The 18270-nt window shown below is 34.6% G+C and overlaps 1 protein-coding gene across 6 annotated transcripts in view; it reads left to right on the top strand.

Moving 5' to 3' along the window:
* The window catches only part of LOC149796577 (uncharacterized), a 318277-nt gene that overhangs the window by 289629 nt on the left and 10378 nt on the right, over positions 1-18270 (top strand). For all 6 annotated transcript variants that reach the window (XM_089961283.1, XM_089961284.1, XM_089961282.1 and 3 more), the window contains 3 exons: positions 10132-10254; positions 12850-12909; positions 16669-16861. In XM_089961283.1, coding sequence (XP_089817409.1) covers positions 10132-10254; positions 12850-12909; positions 16669-16861 — 376 coding nt within the window. The remainder of the gene's footprint in view (positions 1-10131; positions 10255-12849; positions 12910-16668; positions 16862-18270) is intronic.

Raw genomic sequence — 18270 nt, 5'->3', positions numbered from 1 at the left:
CATTACCATACACATATCCCCCCACACTGACTTTTACCTTAAGTATATGAATAGGAATTGTTTTTAGATTTGATATTCTTCCCATATGATTTATTCAGAATTATAGCTGCTTTCACTTTCAGCTCCATTAATACCTCAGAAATCAAGAATCACAAACACTGTATACTTGCTTTTAAGTTCGGTCAAACTGCAACCAGCAAAGATCCTGATCTGCCATAGCACATTGCACCTGTAGATCAAGTTCTACTGATTACTGCTAACAAACTGCACAGACCCAGTTCTAACAGAGCATAATGTGTTGGCAGATCTAGGTCTGTGCAGTTTACAGTTGGAGTCATCTTATCAGTGATTATTGAGGGTATGTTGCTATAGTATCATTGCTATCTGTGTGCAGTTTATGTGCTTCCCACCATTTTTGTTTATTTTTTATGTAGGAAAGAACAGAAGACAGCAAAATTTTATGCATATGTTTAGAAAAGTAAACATAAAGAATTACTAACCTTATGATTCTTTTGTTTTCTAGCAAGCAATTTGTTGAGTAGGTTAAGCATATTCCAGAATGAGTTAAGGAAAGATAACAACAGTCTAATCTTTTCATTGGAGGGAGGGAGTTAAGGAAAGAGAACAACAGTCTAATCTTTTCATTGGAGGGAGTGAGTTAAGGAAAGAGAACAACAGTCTAATCTTTTCATTGGAGGGATTGAGTTAAGGAAAGAGAACAACAGTCTAATCTTTTCATTGGAGGGAATATATGTAGCAACAGTTTGGATTATTGTTAAGAATGATGTTAGAGCACTGCAGTGGAATAATATAGAAATAAATATATAATATAGAAATGAATTCAGGATTAACACATCCCTTTCAGTTGTTTATGCATCCTCCTTGCAAAAAAAAAAGCAAATAAAAATAAGAGTTGATCGCATACTATTCAAAATGTTAACACAAAGTTTGACACTAACAGAAAATGGGGTGTTACACCCAGACCAAAGCCCACACTTCTCTCTCATGACCCTGAATTCTTAATAATTGTAATCACACATTTACTCCCAAAAGATGCAGGCATATAACAAAGTATTATTATACAAAGCACCTTGTAGTTTATACATGACATAGTGGATCAACAATTATATTTTGTAGTTGGGGGTGGCTGTATATTCAGCTCGCAGTCATTTTATAACAATGGAAAACCCATTCATTTACTGACCATAACATAAATTTAATGATTGATAATTTTATGGCATAGAGTTGATTACACATAGATAATGGCATTAGCCACAACGCTAATTAGGAAACAGTTACTTTAGTATTTTTGAGGAATTGGAAGAGCTAATTGTAATTGCTTATGCAGACAGGTTTAGGGAGATTAATGTGTATGATTTATCCCATCATTAGGATACCCACACTTTGATTGGCTTTGTTGGTCATTCTTTTGTTAATGGGCTTCTTGATTAGGCCACATTAAAACACATTTCTATACTATATTTAATCCAGGAGAATATGTAGCAAGGGATAATTGGTGAAACTGAGGGTGGAGCCATGTAGTGTTTTTCAATGTAATAATTACAAGAAGAGATAATTGATGAGACTGAGGGTGGAGGCAGGTAATGTTTGTCAATGTGATAATTGCAATGAGATAAATGATAAGACTGAGGGTGGAGACAGGTGGTTTTGTCAATGTGGTAATTACAACAAGGAATAATTGATGAGACTGAGGGTGGAGGCAGGTAGTGTTTGTCAATGTGGTAATTACAACAAGGAATAATGGATGAGACAGGCTGGAGGCAGGTTGTGTTTGTCAGTGTGATAATTACAGTAAGGCAGAGCCAGAGGGATATGGTGGTGGAAGAAGTGTGATGAGGAGGGACTACAACAAACTCGTGTCCAAAGGATGAAAATATGACAGAATAGGTGTCTAAAGCTAACTCTGAACACTGTAGCATGTCCCATTAAGTGAGCATAAGCAACCCACTACAAATAGATAATGTCTGTATTGGCTTGGTTTGTATTTCCTTGGGTCACATGGTAGTCCTTCGTGCCTTTGTTATGATGGTAAATGATTATTTATATTTTACACATTAATTAATCTGGTATCATAAGCTCCTCAAATCTTGAATGAAAACTTTGCTATAGAGTAATTAATTTGTGGTACTACTTTGTCTTAGAAAAAGTACCTGGATGTAGAAAATGAAACCACCATGATTTACCCCTTGTTATGCCTCACCACTACTGTTACCCTTGCCCATCCATATATGCATCCATCACAGGTTGGTTAAATTTTGTGTTTTGGTCATTTTAGGCACTATGGGGCATCTGTGTTACATGAACACATTTTTTTATTTGGACCCTGTATCTTAGAATCGCATTGAATTGGTTCAAAACTTAGCATTTCATTGGTTTTAAGACCACCCCAGTGGCCTAGTGGTTAGAGCTTCCACCTCAGATGCGGGAGGTTGTGGGTTCGATCCATGGCTTACCAAAGACTTACAAAAATGGTACTGGCAACTGCCTTGCTTGGTGCTCAGCATTATGCCCCAGTGCTAGACATCAATATAAACTACCACACTACTGACATTGTAGCGATATAACTGAAAAATTGTTAAAGCTACATTAAAAATCCAAATCACACACACACACACACACACACACTCTCGTCTCTCTCTCAATGGTTTAAAACTGTTTGCTTTTGCTTTAAAATAAAAAGTAAAACAGTGGCTGGAAAGAACAAGAAATATCTTGGACTCCTTAAGTTCCATCATGACCTCTTGCTGTAGTGTTTTGAAAGTTTACCTGTGTTGCTGTCATTCACTTACACCATATACTATGGTGTTTAGTTTAATTTAAATATGATTTTGAGTGTTTCTTAGGTGCACAGCAATCAAAGACCAAGGGTTTGGATGGTAGTGTTTAAGGAGAAAATTAGTTGAAAAGTTTGAAACAAAGTGGTTCTCTTGCTGATTTGAGATTTGTTGAACAAAAAATGTATAACTACTGTCAAAAGGTAGAAATTAAACCTGACCATCTTCACAAGTTGATGACTTAATTGATAATTTCTTTCATTCTTGCATGAAACTAGTGTACAAGCAGGCAGATGATTGATTGCATCTTTGGAGAATATGGAGGAGAATAATTTTGATGGAGTGAATAGTGTTAGTTCCTATGTATCTGTTTTATGTTTTTTATCCTCGTCCAATCTTGTTACATGTCAGTGCTAATCAGTGTACAATATTCTGCAGGCTGCTGATGGTTTTCCCAAAGTCTCATTGGTTTACAGAGATGGAAATCTTTGGTGCATTTGAAAACCTCCCATTTGTACATCCCATTTTTCTCACGTATTAAATTTTGTTGACTTAAAACATGGAGTGTTCATAAGTCCTAATAGCTCACATGAAGTTTTTCATAAGTCCTAATAACACATGATGTGCTCATAAGTCCTAATAACTCGCACAAAGTGCTCACAACAACCAAAGCAGTACACTTGAGATGCAAATAAAAATAATAATTTAGGAGACGACTGATATAATGAAACCTCCAGTGCAGGTACCTTTACATAAAGGGCCTGCTCATTAAGGACATTTCTTGTATCAATTTCTTAAGCTTATTTTAGGTAATAATAATAACAACAACAATAAAAGTGATCTCTTTATTTAAAGTAGACAACTCAGTTCTTTGAGTACAACTAATCTCCCTTGATCCCTTCTGCTATATAAAACTCAAAAATATAAACTCTGTATAAAGGTAAAGTAATTTCTCTCTCTCTCTCTCACTCTCTCTCTCTCTCTCTCTCTCTCTCTCTCTCTCTCTCTCTCTCTCTGTACATGGGCATAGAAGTATGAGGGATTAACTAGATAGGTGAACTATTTTTCAGTCCATCAGTGACTAGGTTTTGAATGGCTAGCAAAATCTTTAGGTGTGCATATTTTACTTCAATATAAAGAACACCTTTACATTAAAGACAATTTTTAAAAAATCCAGACATAATAAAATATGTAAAATCAGCAAGATATAAAATTTGGGAGATACCAAAGGATGTGTTTTTGTCTTCAACATAAGCCTTGTTAGTGAAACTGTCAGCTGTTGTGTAACGGGGTGAGTGATATCAAACCCACTTGTGTCTCTTGTTTTCATTTAAAGACAAATGTTTTTAAAATCCAGATAATCATCCAACTGTATAATGACATCACCTTTATGCAAACACAGGGGTAACTTTGTGATGTCTGTTAAAAATACTTTGTTTAGTGACATTAAGAGATATAAAACAAGTGATTAAACTCAACCTCGTCCAAAAAATATTACAATTATCAGTATATTAACTTGTGCCTGAAGTATACAGCTTTAGCCTCTTCTTGGTTTGCTGAAAATTTTGAAAACTGATATTTTCAATTTGCCAAAACATAAAGCTGATGATTGCATGATATTTTCATTGTGGCTTTCTGTGTAAATTCATAGACATGTCTTCAGTAATTTTAAAGGTGAGGACCAATTTAAATATGGCACAACCAAGTAGAGATATACAGTGCAATATTTTACATGTTGAACCAAAAATCAATATCTGCTTCCTCTTCTCCTGCTTCCTGACCTAATTATTTCCTCACTGTCTGTCTTGTGTTCTAAAAATAGTTCTCACAGAGCTGCCAAGCCATCCTCATGGTCACAGGGTGATCATCTGTAGCTTCATCCTATTATGAAATATTTTTTTGTTTCAGGGTTTCATGTTTTGCCAAACTGTCAAGGATGGCTTCTTTAATGGATTGCCTTCACAGACTTAGATCTTTTTTAATAAAAATGTTTGCCTCAAATAGCCTTGGTACCAGGGAGAACATACCATTTATACTTGCTTGTGAGACAAGTCCAACTGCAAATTGCGTATTATGCTACGGCACATCAGGATCTATGTTGTGTGCAGTTGGATTCTTCATACATATTAGTATAGAAACTAATTGCAAAGAAACAATGTTAATTTAGAAAGGATAGGCTGTTGTAAAGTAGATAATAATTTTTCATTACTTGGGAACTGTTAATGATATAGATGACCAAAAAAAAACAACACCACTCCTTCTTTTTACTGTATACTAATAATTCATTAACCAGTTTATATATAAATTGGAGGAATGTCTGGATCCCGTTTTATTTTCTTATAGAAAACACAAAAATACAGGCTTCTGCTTAACATAAAAAGTTTGCAATGATAATTGGTAAATAAAACCTTCATATTTTGCTAATTTTATGCTCCAGAATGGCAGTTTGTGTGCAGAAAGGTGGAATTGATGACGTCATGAAATTTGTATATGTTGTAAAATTTTCTTGAACAAAATTTTTTCTCTCTCAATATTTCACACAAAATCAATGAAATATTGATCAAATGAAATGTTACAGAAATGCCAGCCAGTAGTTAAAAATGTCTTGTCAAGTAAAATTCATGTTTTAATTTTTTTTAAATTTTCAGAATAATCGTCATAAAATGTGATATGCTATCTTCTATTAAAATGTGGAAGGAGAGGATGAATTGTCATGTCTGTACTTGCGAGTGCTACCATTAAAATTTAATTAACTGTTTACTCAGTAGCTTAGCTGGATTTATTTTGACAACTGCTGAGAACTTAATAGTCCTTTGGCATGAATACACAAGCTAATTAACAGATAATTGTCTTGCCTGATTACAATACATGAATGGTGTAGACAGCACTGCAGTGTCTGTGTTGGGTTGGCCTAATTGTTTGTAAAAAATCAGACACCATAGACAACTCCAAGGTTTTGCTTTGGGCTGATCTATGGATTGTTTAAAATATACAGCAATGTAACAATGTTCCCTCATGGTAAAGAGGGGTGGTTAATTAGATTTGGCTGTCATTATCTAGAGGATGACCTCCCTTGATTTTATTGCCCGGTGTGATTGGATAGATAGAATATCAACAGAGAACTGAGCATAACTATTGAGAAGAATTAAGACAATACGAGCCCCCTTTAGACAAGAGAATAACAATTTAACAAATGACATAACTAATAGTGTCAGATTAATTTCACGTAAATTTATGTTACAGAATTTCAATAGCAGTGTTCTATTATTGATTCATTTCATCATGATAATGAGAGTGGTGAAATGAGCACAATGTCCACGCCTGATTTGCATCACCTAGCATTGCTTCCAGTCTTTGTCTCCGTGTATCCCATGTCTTCCCACGTTCACATGCATAGTGTTTCCCTTTACGCACATTTGTACATCAGGGACGCACGCTGGAGAAAATTGACACACACATTTTGTTACCAGGCGTTTTTTTGACGCAAAGGATTTTCATAATATGATCATGATTTATTTAATACCCAATGCATTGGATGATGGATGGCATCGTAAATACTTCGCATATAGGCATTGACTGGTTCCCCGCTTTGTTTGCTCCCTGCCTTGCGCTCCTCTATTCATATAGCAAAGTGCAACGCAGGGAACATATAAAACAGTGAACCAGACTAGCATAGGCAATGTTATGATGGAGTAGCTTCCCCTAATCTCGCGAGCTTCTCGCGATTTCCATCAAGCTCAGCAAGCTGTTCTAGATATTTAACATCAAGCCTCGTTGCACTAGAAAGTGATCGCCAGATTAAAACGTCATGCACTAAAAACATCAGCGAAGAAAGTGAAAGAAGCAGAACACAAAAGAGTAACTGTGGATCTAACTTAAATGAAAAATGGAGAAAATTATTCCCTTGACTGGAATATTTATTATGATTACCGGTTTGACTTCTGATCGCATGATTGTAAAGACTGCAAAAGTGACTAATCCTTTCGTGACAGGATTTTAGAATTTTTAAAAATAGGCCCTTGTTCGTCATAAGATATCTGGAGAACACATTATAAACTAAGACATTATTTCACAACATAGAAATCAGTAAACTTGCAGAGACAAATGCGTTATTTGGATTACAAAGTCAGTGGGTCATTGCAGATTTTGTTGGTTTTTAACTTTTACTGCAATAAAAGAAAGATCTTAAAGTTCAGGTGTAACTTATTAGAAAGAAGATGAATCAGTGTCCTCCTTGATATTTGGATAAATGTGTTCTAGGACGAAGTACAATGAAACCTATGATAGTACACATTTGATGAAAGGCAGTAAATTAACTCTCATTTTGTTAAAAAGATTTATTTGGCTTTTTGTATTGGCTTATATGTAATGTGTTGGGCTATAATATTGTTGAAAAGACTGTTAAAAGTACGACTTTAAAAGAAAAATGAACTAATAAAATTATTCTTTGAATGAACAATGCATTTGTTTGTTAATTGTGCATGTTGGTGTATTTGTATGTTTAGAGAGAGAGAGAGTTATGTTGTGCAAGTTGCAATATCCTATTTCAAGCTGAAAAAGTACGAGTCAGTACATTTTTTGACCCCCACATTTTTTATTCGACCCCCAGTTTTGACATCTAGGTTTTTTTTGTACCCTCAATTTTACACCCCTGGGGGATACACTGCATGCATACATTTGATCTTTCGTGACCCTTCTATCTTAACCACTCAATCTCTTATCCAGACTTCTGTCCTTTGGACTGTCCCAGACTGTTCCAGATAGCTGTTTCTCTTAATGCTATTCTTTCCAAGAAAATGTGCCTCCTAGCACTAGAGGCCTGTCTTTGCCTACAAGACAGCCACCTGGTCCCCTTGTCTTACAAGGAAGAACTACTTTTTAGTTTTTCCTGGAGTCAAACGAGTCTTCTCCCAAAGTTGTTACTTTAAATTCAAAATTTCTTCCAGGGTGTATGCCTTAAGTTAAACTTACTATTCAACATAGCATTCCCATTAAGTGGATATAGTCGGCATCTTAATGTTTACTTTCCCAGGACAGCTTTGCGATGTCTGGGTCAATTCTAAATTAGCCATAGATGCTGTTCTTAATTATTCTCCTCACCCGTGAAATGTACCAACTGATATGGGAAAAAGTCGAAGTGACCCTTCGCTTAAAACCTTGCTGGCTTGACTGTACTAAAATTTTTATGTTCAATGTAATCAATTTTAATGTTCAATACTTATTCAAAATTCGATACATTACAATCAATAAATTCAAAAATTACTTGCAAATTCTAATAAAACAATTTTTTTTTTATTCTTTCTTTTTGATGGATTTTTTTTTTTCCTTTTCTTGATTCAGTAATAGTTTTCCAGGACCATGAAACAGTGCGTACTGTTTTTATTACCAGAAATGATACAGGATTGTACTCAGTAGAGCATATACATGTACTGCCGATGAAGAATTGTTTTGGTGTCATAAATTGCTACCTTTAGGGAATCAACCAGTGTCGATATATTGATAGGGTTGGCTCAGGTGGTTTACAAGTTTAGCTCTTTGGACTTAGGTTATTAGTATTTCCTTGTTATGAATACACATGTTTTGATCCTTAAAGGGAAGTAACTACAACTTTACTGGTATGCAGAATGTTCAGTATTGCATGTTAGCTTCTACTGGAAGTCCTGCATCAATTTATTGACTTTAGCTGACTTCTTTAGATATAGTATCCATAAATATCAAAAGGACATTAGATGAATACTGACAACGGATATTATGATTCTTATGTATCATTGAAAGTAGTTAGCACACCACCCCAACTGTCAACCAGAAATTTCAGTCTCTATGACACCATTTCATGCTTGGAACATGCTTAGGTCAGTATTTATGTACCCCTCACTCTTTGAATTATTGAAGGAGAGGTGCATAGAAAATTAGATTATACCTTTCTTGTGTGACAAGGGTCCATCTTGCATTTGTGTTTTTCAGATGCTCATGATATTATGTAATTGGATTGCTAAAACAATAAAATCAAGGTCTTTGCTTTAATTTTTCGTCTTCTATTAAACCTGAAGAACCTATTATTGGTACACTATTTGTTGTATGACACTTAACAGAAGTCTTATTTAATCATAAATAGAAAGAAAGAAAATAATTGACATCTTCACACATGTATAAAGCATAATTGAGTCACATTAATGAAGTTGTAATAGGAATAAAGCTGTATGTATGTATGTATGTATGTATGTATGTATGTATGTCTGTATGTATGTAACTGCATGCATGCATGTGTTTATATCTGCATGCATATGTATATATGAATGTATATATGTATATATGTATGCATGCATGTATATATGTATGTGTATGTATGTATGTATGTATGTGTGTATATGTATTTGTGTATGTATGTATGTGTGTGTATGTATGTATTGTGTGTATATGTATTTGTGTATGTATATATGTATGTTTGTATGTATGTATGTGTGTTTGTATGTATGTATGTGTGTATGTTCAATGGCATATCAGCACAATCCAGTCATTATAATGCTGAGAAAGTTAAGATATCCCCAGAAAGGAGTACAAGACAAAAATACAGGCTCAAGGGGGTAAAAGCCTTGAAAATATCATTTCTGATTTAGTATTTATCTTTTAAAAAGTCCAAGACCTTTTCAGCTAGAATATTGTCACAGGATGCATCACAGGGCAAAAAGATCACCTGTATTATTGTCTTTTACAATGCATAGGAGGGTGTATTGGCCATATGCTACATCCCCAAGTAAGCAATGTGGAAGGTATTAATGACAACAGAAAAAATGTTCATACATTTGTATTAAGATTGAAAAATGAAGTATAAAATTTGAATGCTGATTGCATTGGATCTTACAAATTACTTATGAAGAGTGAAAATTTGAATTTGATATCACCAGAAGGGCATTAAGCTAGTAAAGAACAATTACATGGTAGATGAATTACTGAGAACATGTATTTTCCTTTAAGGCTATTCTTTCATCATTTCATTTTTTATGTTATTAATGAACAACATACATTAAACATCACAAATATCCATGCTTTTTTAATTCTCCCTTCACATTTCCCAGCTTAGATCCACACACTCTGGGTGCATTCATACAGCCACCCAGACAGCGCTCAGCAGTTCAAACATTCCTTGTCATCTGCTCATATAACATTATACAAATAATCAGTATTGCAGATTACACAGAAATTGGCCATGGACATGAACTATAACAATTTAATGACAAAAATGCAAATTAATTAAATAATTAAATTTAATTTTTTCTTTATTTATTTATCTGTTTTGTCTCTTTATCTATTTATCTATTTATTTATTTATTTTCAGATCACCTGTATCAGAGCACAAACCCTCACCTACACTCACCTGGGCTGCCTTACACATCTGAGTGTGACTCGGGAGCAGCAACCACCCCTCCTTCTTCACCTATTAGACCAAAAAATAAAAAAGGTAGTAACAGCATGAAGATACAGTTGTCAGCTACAGTTAGGTCTTCTTTATCTGAAACTTGAGGTTCTTTGGCATCTATGTTATATTTTTTAAGCAGCTTATGATAAACATTTATTTAGCTAAATTGCCTTTTGCACTTTAATGAAATTTAAATCTAGATTTTGTTGTTAATGTGATCGTTACTTCAGGTGATTGCATATTTTAAGTCTGGCCAGGCCACTGGTATGTGGGGTCTGCTCTTTTAATGTGCTTTTGGGAAAGGAACTTTATTTTCATTTCCTGGATTGTTTTAACCATCAGTGTGTTTAAGCTGCCATTAAAACCAGTAAAAAAAACAAACATTAGACAGTCTGCATCTAGGGTCAGGTCATAAAGAAAGGTGGTCTTACATAACAGGACCTGGTCATAAAGAAGTTGGTCTTACAAAACAGGATCTGGTCATAATGAATGGTGGTCTTACATAACAGGATCTGGTCATTAAAAAGGTGGTCTTACATAACAGGATCTGGTCATAAAGAAGGTGGTCTTACAAATCAGGACCTGGTCATAATGAATGGTGGTCTTACAAAACGGGATCTGATGATAAAGAAAGATGGTTTTTTTACATAACAGCAGAGTTTCAAGTCCGGTTTGTACAGTACTTTCAAATATGATGTCCATGTTTAAAGGTTACATAGCCATTCAAAGTAAGGCTATTACCCAATAAATTTAAAAACTCTTGACTTCATAGCCATTAAAATGAAGGCTCAAAGACATCATAAACATTAAAATAAAAACTCAAAAGACTTTATAACCATTGTAATAGAGAAATACTACACAATGGTTAAAATAATGGTTCATCTAGTGTTTGGGGAAGGTGTCATACTATCTGTACTACATTTTAAAATAAATTAATAAAAAAAATAAAATGAAAATAAAAAACTGAGGAACTGTTGAATTTTCAGACGTATAGAGACTCTTTTTCTAAACCAGAGTTGATGAAAAGTTATCCAAGCTCGTTAATGTACATGAAAATGAAATGAGCAGCAGGATGAGAAAAGATGTCATCAACACAATTATAAACTTGTCAAAATACTTCAAATAAAAGCAATGTATACAGAGGATGTGTTTTGCTAGCAAAGAATGACATGTCCAATGACGGCAGGGTTGACATGTCAGAGCCTTAACATGAATGAAATTTACAGCTGCTGTTTTGCATGTGATGCGTGGGCAGCTGGTTTTCATTACCCCAGACCTTCTGCGTAGGTGTTTGCTTCAAGTCAGTTGCAAGACATTTATTGCCAGAAAATTTTCTTACATTTTGCATAATATTTGAAAGAACTATTCTTGGGCATATTTATGCATGACATGAAAGTTAATATGAAGTTTTATGTTCCAGGTATGATGCTTATGTAAATTTGAAAACATTTTTTGTTTTCCATACCTTAAGTATTCAACATTATCTTGTTACCAACAAAAGAAAGACAGATGATAACATGTTCATTTTGTCTTTATAGCCATCAGTAGAGAATTTTGTAAGACATTCTTTGATGAACAGGGTTAATTTCCTTTTTGTCATATGAAAGGCATTAGCTATTGCATGATTCAGCTTAAAATGGCCAAAATCAATTAAGGTGCCTTTTATATCTAACTTTTTTTCTATTTGCGTTTGCAAAACATTAGACTGCTCTCAATCTCCAGCCTTGGTCATAGACCAAGAATAACTATTTGAGTTGTTAGATCTTTGACATTTTAGCTGTGTTTTATGTCTAATTGACATTTTATAGAAGATTATTGTGGTAAAAAAGACTTGCGATGCATTCTTTTTAACTTGTTTGTTGCAAGTCCTGTGGCATCATTACAAACCACGATAGACCCAAGTGGTTGGCATGAGAGATAATGGAAAGGATATGGCTTTACAATAATATACAGTAATAATGACCATTTACTTGTGTTTGTTGGCAAACAATAGCCAGTTCCAGAACTGGAGTGAGTGTCCAGAATTTTAGACTTCCTTTTTGTTAGATGTAAAGCAGACAGGTTCTAATGGCACATCAACGGATGAATGTTTGCAAAAATTAGGGTATCTTTTTAGATTTAGCGAGGCATGGATATAAAAATCGTTGGTTTAGCAAGTGAAAAAAAAGAAATGAAAGATGTCCAATTTCCACCCATCTGTTCACCTGCAGCCAAAATTAGAAGCCACATCTTTAAAAGAGCTAAATACCTGGCAATACAAAGTCTGCCTGAATCAGACTTGCTTCAGTTTAATTAGAAGTAACAAGAAAAAATGTCTCTCTCATGCCCATTTCACATGCTGTCCCGGGGACAATGAGTTAACAGTTTTGTTTTTCTTCTAAAATGAATGAACAATTTCATTGATAACAAAATTGGATAGCTAAAATTGTTGAATTATAGTATAGAGTATTCTAAAGGAAAACTTGACTTTTTTCTTATTCAAGGTTCTTGATAGACACATTGCCACTAGTCTCTTCTTAGCTCATCTAGTTGAAGGTCAATGTACTTGCAGTATGGCTTAGGCCTGTCACCCTTTGTCTGGTTTGCCACTCTGTCACCAGCTAAGTTCCTACTCAACTAGCAATTTCTACTTTACAGGCAGAAAACCAAAGCTTCCAGGAGACTGTCCAATAAATCAACCAAAGAGGAAAAGAGAAAGTAAGTCTTGAAAGACATAAAGTAAACTTGCTACTTGGTGACTAATTTAGTATCAAATGACTAAATGAGTGGCAATAAAAGCCATATAAGGGGATACAACTCCAACAGTTTTGTGGATAGTTACAAAAGGGAGATGCCACACCTTCAGATTTAGCAGACTTTTTAAAATGGAAGTTTGTGTTCTATTGAAGAATATAGTTGGTGAATTTCCTTTTTAAAAGTTCTTTTTAATCAAAATAAAACTAAATATCGGGCTCATATTTGTATAAATGACATCTACCATATATCCTTACCTTTAAGTCTAGTCCAACTACAAACTTCACAGACCCAGATCTGCTATCACATAATGCACTGGTAGATCAGGGTCTGTGCAGTTTGTTTGGAGTAATCACTAGAATAAGCAACATAGACTATGATCTGCATTCACTTATTGCTATGGGACATCAAGATCTCTGTTGTTTGCATTTTATCTTGTCTTATCAGCAAGCATATAGGGTAGTTTCACCTGTTGACACATTATATGATGGTAATTCTTTGTCTGTACTGCTGTCTGGTGCATACACGTTTTATGCCTGCAAATACAGTAATGTCACTGATTATATTTATAATACCTCATTAAATTAATGATTTTGAATGATATTTGATCATATGCTGCATGTCACAGCAACTTGTAATGCACATGTTGGTCTTGTAAAGAAGTGTACAGCATCAGAATGATGCAACATCTTCTTGCACACCTGACTGAAATAGGTAGCAGTTATTGTATGCAAAAAGTGAAATTAAATAATTTTGCTCACTTGTTCATTTGTTTGGTTTGGTGCTTGACAGCACAGCAGTACAAATAGGTTATTTAGTGCCTAACAGTTGGAATGAAGTACATTGCCCAAGGACACAAACACTAGCTGTCCAGTGGTAGGATTCAGACATGCACTATTTTGGTTGTGAGTTTAGCACACTAATCACCAAACCACAATGGCTCCCTACTTTGTTAAATGTCGCTTAGAAGAAATAGCATAACTTATTTTTCCTTGGAATAGACCGGTATAAACAATTATGCAGCAAAGAGATATTGGAAGCCAAGCATCAATGAGCACTCATGAGGTCATATGTGGATCTTGTCTGTATTTCTCAAGTCAGAATCTGAACAGTCCTCAGTTATTTTCAGTGAGAGCCATGCTCAACAGCTGATGACTTTATTGTTTTTTTATTGAGTAGTACTTGGAGACTCTTGGGAAGAGCAGTTGTTATCCTAAAATAAGTAACTCTTGTTGGAAAAGCATTTTGTGATAAAATGTCTCTGGAATCTGGGTACATTCATGAATCTTAATATTTATGTCAAATTTCACCAATGTCCAGTTACATTCTGTAGTATGTCAAGCAGTCCCATATTATCACATAAATTCTGTGTGGCAGTGTCCAGTTACATTCTGTAGTATGTCAAGCAGTCCCATATTATCACATAAATTCTCTATTTGGTTGATGTGCACTTCATGTTCAGGATTTTGGATTATGTAACAGTTATCATATTTTCTCAAAATATTTATTGTTATTATGACCAGCTGTCACCAAACACTTGTCACGTGATATCACTCTCTAAACCAGTTAATAATTTACTAAATTCTTTTTGCAAGGAGATAGATAGTCCTACATGTAAGACCTGACGCTGAAATTTATGTTGTGGGCATCAAGCACCTAAACAAAATCAACATGTGCTATGTCTTACATGTAGGACTAGGAGATAGTGTGCTTCTTTGTACAACACACTTAAAATATCCCTCAAAATGCAAACATGTCTGGATGGTTTGTGCATACATGACAACCATTTAATGTTTGGGGTAATCATTAAGTTTTTTGTCACCTAATTGCATCTTGTGCTTGCCTGTATAAGGATTACACTTTTTTGTACATTAAAAAATAAATAATAATAAAATGTCATTTTTGTCATTCTTATTTTCATTTCTTTAGTAACATGTATCTTATAAATTTGAGAATATTATTCAAGAAACTGTAACGCTGCATATGAATAGTGCAAGAGTACATTTGTGCATAGTAGCCCCACATGTACTTTGCTATTTTCTATTTATAGTAGTTGTATATATGACACATTTCCAAGAAAACAGACTGGTTTCTTCAATTTGAATCTGTGAATCTGGTTTTACAGATTCATTATAGTTAAATAACATGTAGTTAGTGGACCAGTCTGTACTTTTAAAGTAGCTCCACATGTACTTTCCTATTTTCTGTTTATAGCAGTTGTATATATGACACATTTCCAAGAAAACAGACTGGTTTCCTCAGTTTGAATCTGGTTTTACAGATTCATTATAGTTAAATAACATATAGTTAGTGGACCAGTCTGTACTTTTAAAAAATAGCTCGAGATGTGAAGTGAAACATGCTTTATCAGTGTGACCATGGCTGTCATATGACTGAAAAATGACAGAGATGAGGGATCTATTTAAACTTAAAAACATGTCGGACCAGAAAAGGGACAAATTTATAAGTCAATAAATAATGTTAGTTATCTGGAAGTTGATAAAGTCTGCTAAATGCCACAAGTAGACGAATATGGAAGGTAGGATATGGCTCAAAAATATAACAAAAATGATCAGAATGGATGCCAAATGCTAAATTTCTACTCAGCTAAACGATAGTGCTAAGTTGTAGGGTCTATTTGTATACCCTAATGCAATGTAAATATTGGCAACATGATGCACTTTTGTGATGATGATAGTAACAATAAATAACATCATTGACCATGATTAAAAAATCAGTCACTGATCAGAAAGATGATGATGGTGGTGATTGGCATTAGTAGCAGTAATATGTATACTTATGTATAATTACAAGTTGTGTCCACCTGTAAACTGCAAATGGCATAAACTTATTTGGTACTCATATTGTATACATGTATGGATGATCTAATAAGATTTCCAGATCATAATAGCCATTTTTCAAATTCTGGGACACTTTTTTTTCTTACAATTTACTGGATAAAAATGTTGCTAGCACATATAAGCACATACAATATTAGGTGCACAAAATAAATTTCCTCAGCAAGTTTGTATGCATATATAGATGACCTGATTTTACTAGATGGCATGTGATACACTATATGTAGATGGCCCGGTCATACTGGTGACTGGTTGGCATGTTTATGCCCATATGTAGATGGCCTGGTTTTACTGATAAATGGTTGGCATGTTTGTACACACATGTAGATGGCCTGGTTTTACTGTTGACTGGTTGGCATATTTATACTCCTATGTAGATGGCATGGTTTATTGCTGACTGGTTGGCATGTCTATACTCACATGTAGATGGCCTGATTAGAGTGTTTATCCTCTGTAACATTTATTCAAATTTTATACACATTTTTTTGAAGACTTGGGTATTTGGACAGTCTGCAGTGGGTACATGTTTTGCAAACACAAGTCTGTTTTGTTTGGAATGCAGTAAAGAAGAGGCAGTGTTGGGAATTTTTCATTCTGTATACATATACCATATTTACATGTTTATAAAGTTGGGTCCAGCTGCAAACTGCATAGATCTGGATCTACTGTCACATGATCTGCTGGAATATATGGGTCTATACAGTTTGTTCAGAGTAAAGAGTGAACAAATTACATAGAGACTGATCTGCCAGCACATATTGCAACAGCAGAACAGGGTGTGTTGTTTGCAGTTGACCTGACTTATAAGTGGCTACAGATGATTGTTGGATTCATTATTTTTTTATGGGTTTTTTTTTGTTTTCAGGTTGCACAACATACCTGTGGGAGTTTTTGTTACAGTTACTACAGAACAGAGACACTTGTCCAAGGTATATCAAGTGGACTAACAGAGAAAGAGGCATATTCAAATTGGTGGACTCCAAAGCTGTGTCAAAATTGTGGGGCCTTCACAAGAACAAACCAGATATGAACTATGAAACCATGGGTAGAGCATTAAGGTAAAATCAACTGTAATTTTTAAATTTTTCTCCATAATAGATTATAAAGGCCAGATTGCACAAAAAACCTATGCTCCTCTTTAAAAGTAAGTTACCTTATATACTGAATTACAAGACTAGTCTAATTGCAAACTGCAAAGACCCAAATCGGCCATTGCATAATGTGCCTGTGGATCTGGGTCTTAGAAGTTTATTAGGAATAATTAGTAGAACAAACATAGACCCTGATCTGCTGGCACATTATGCTATGGCAGAACAAGATCTTTTTTGTTTGCTGTTCAAGTCGACTTGTGAGTGAATATATACAGTACATTAAGTGTTTTAGTGACCTGTGAAGGATTGGAGTGAGGATAGTGTTTTCTATTCATGCATGCTTCAGATACAGACAGAACCCAGAAAACATATTACACCTAGTTCAGAATTGTACAATCCCAAATTGGCTAAGCCTGTCACGATTCCATTATTTGACCTTGTACAATATTAGTTAATACAGACAGGTATGTGACTTTAATATAGGAAAACATTGTCACATGGAAGGTATGGTGTCACAAATTAAGATGCCATAAAACTATCAACTTTTGAAGTATATTATCTATGCATATATTGTGAAGACAAGATAACAAATATTGGAGTGTTTTTCTAAACATAGGTATTGATATGATATAAACATGCATAGTGATTTCACATGTCATCTAGCCTGCTAGTGTTAAACATGCATGTTATTATGATCTCTTAATTTAACAGATAAGTAACTGGTAAGTTTTAATTCTCTGGACCTCCTCAAGGTGAACATATACTCTATCTACTTGTCTGCTTGTTCTGACAACTTAAGGATGAGTAATGATTCACAACTTTTTTATGTCCTACCACGACAGTGGCAGGGGCATTTAATACTACACTTGTCCATGTTTCCGTATGTTTATCTGCCCATCTCCCAATTGATCAATCACATCTTGGTCAAGGTTTGCACTTGGGTCATTTCAGGAACAGTCATGGGGCATCTCTATAATTTTATTACTAACTCCATCAGTAATCCATCGATTCTTAAATTACCATTTAGAGTTTTAATAAACTGAGTCAGTATTAACTTGAACCCAATGAATACATAGTTGTGTCAGTCAGTTACTAAAAATGTTAAAATGAAAAATTCCATGTTTTGTTGACACTGTTTATGGACTTTGCCCCTTCACTGGATAATGGCACTTTTCAATGGCTGTTGACATTAGAATTGAGAAGACCTTTTGAAATGAAGTTTGTACAGTTGATGGTTTTATGGCATCTGTGTGTATCATGCCATCAGAGTGACAAGGTTTTCCTTTCTATAAATCTTCTTATCATGGGCCATGCAGGAGTGTCAGTTGCATGCTCTATATAATCATTTGGAAGGCATGTCCAAATCCAGACTGCAT

The sequence above is a fragment of the Sinohyriopsis cumingii genome, chromosome 6, assembly GCF_028554795.1.
Source record: "Sinohyriopsis cumingii isolate HCF-2022 chromosome 6, ASM2855479v2, whole genome shotgun sequence".
In the NCBI taxonomy this organism is placed as follows: domain Eukaryota; kingdom Metazoa; phylum Mollusca; class Bivalvia; order Unionida; family Unionidae; genus Sinohyriopsis; species Sinohyriopsis cumingii.
Note: the sequence above shows the minus strand (reverse complement) of the source record. Positions and strands in the feature narration are given on the sequence as shown.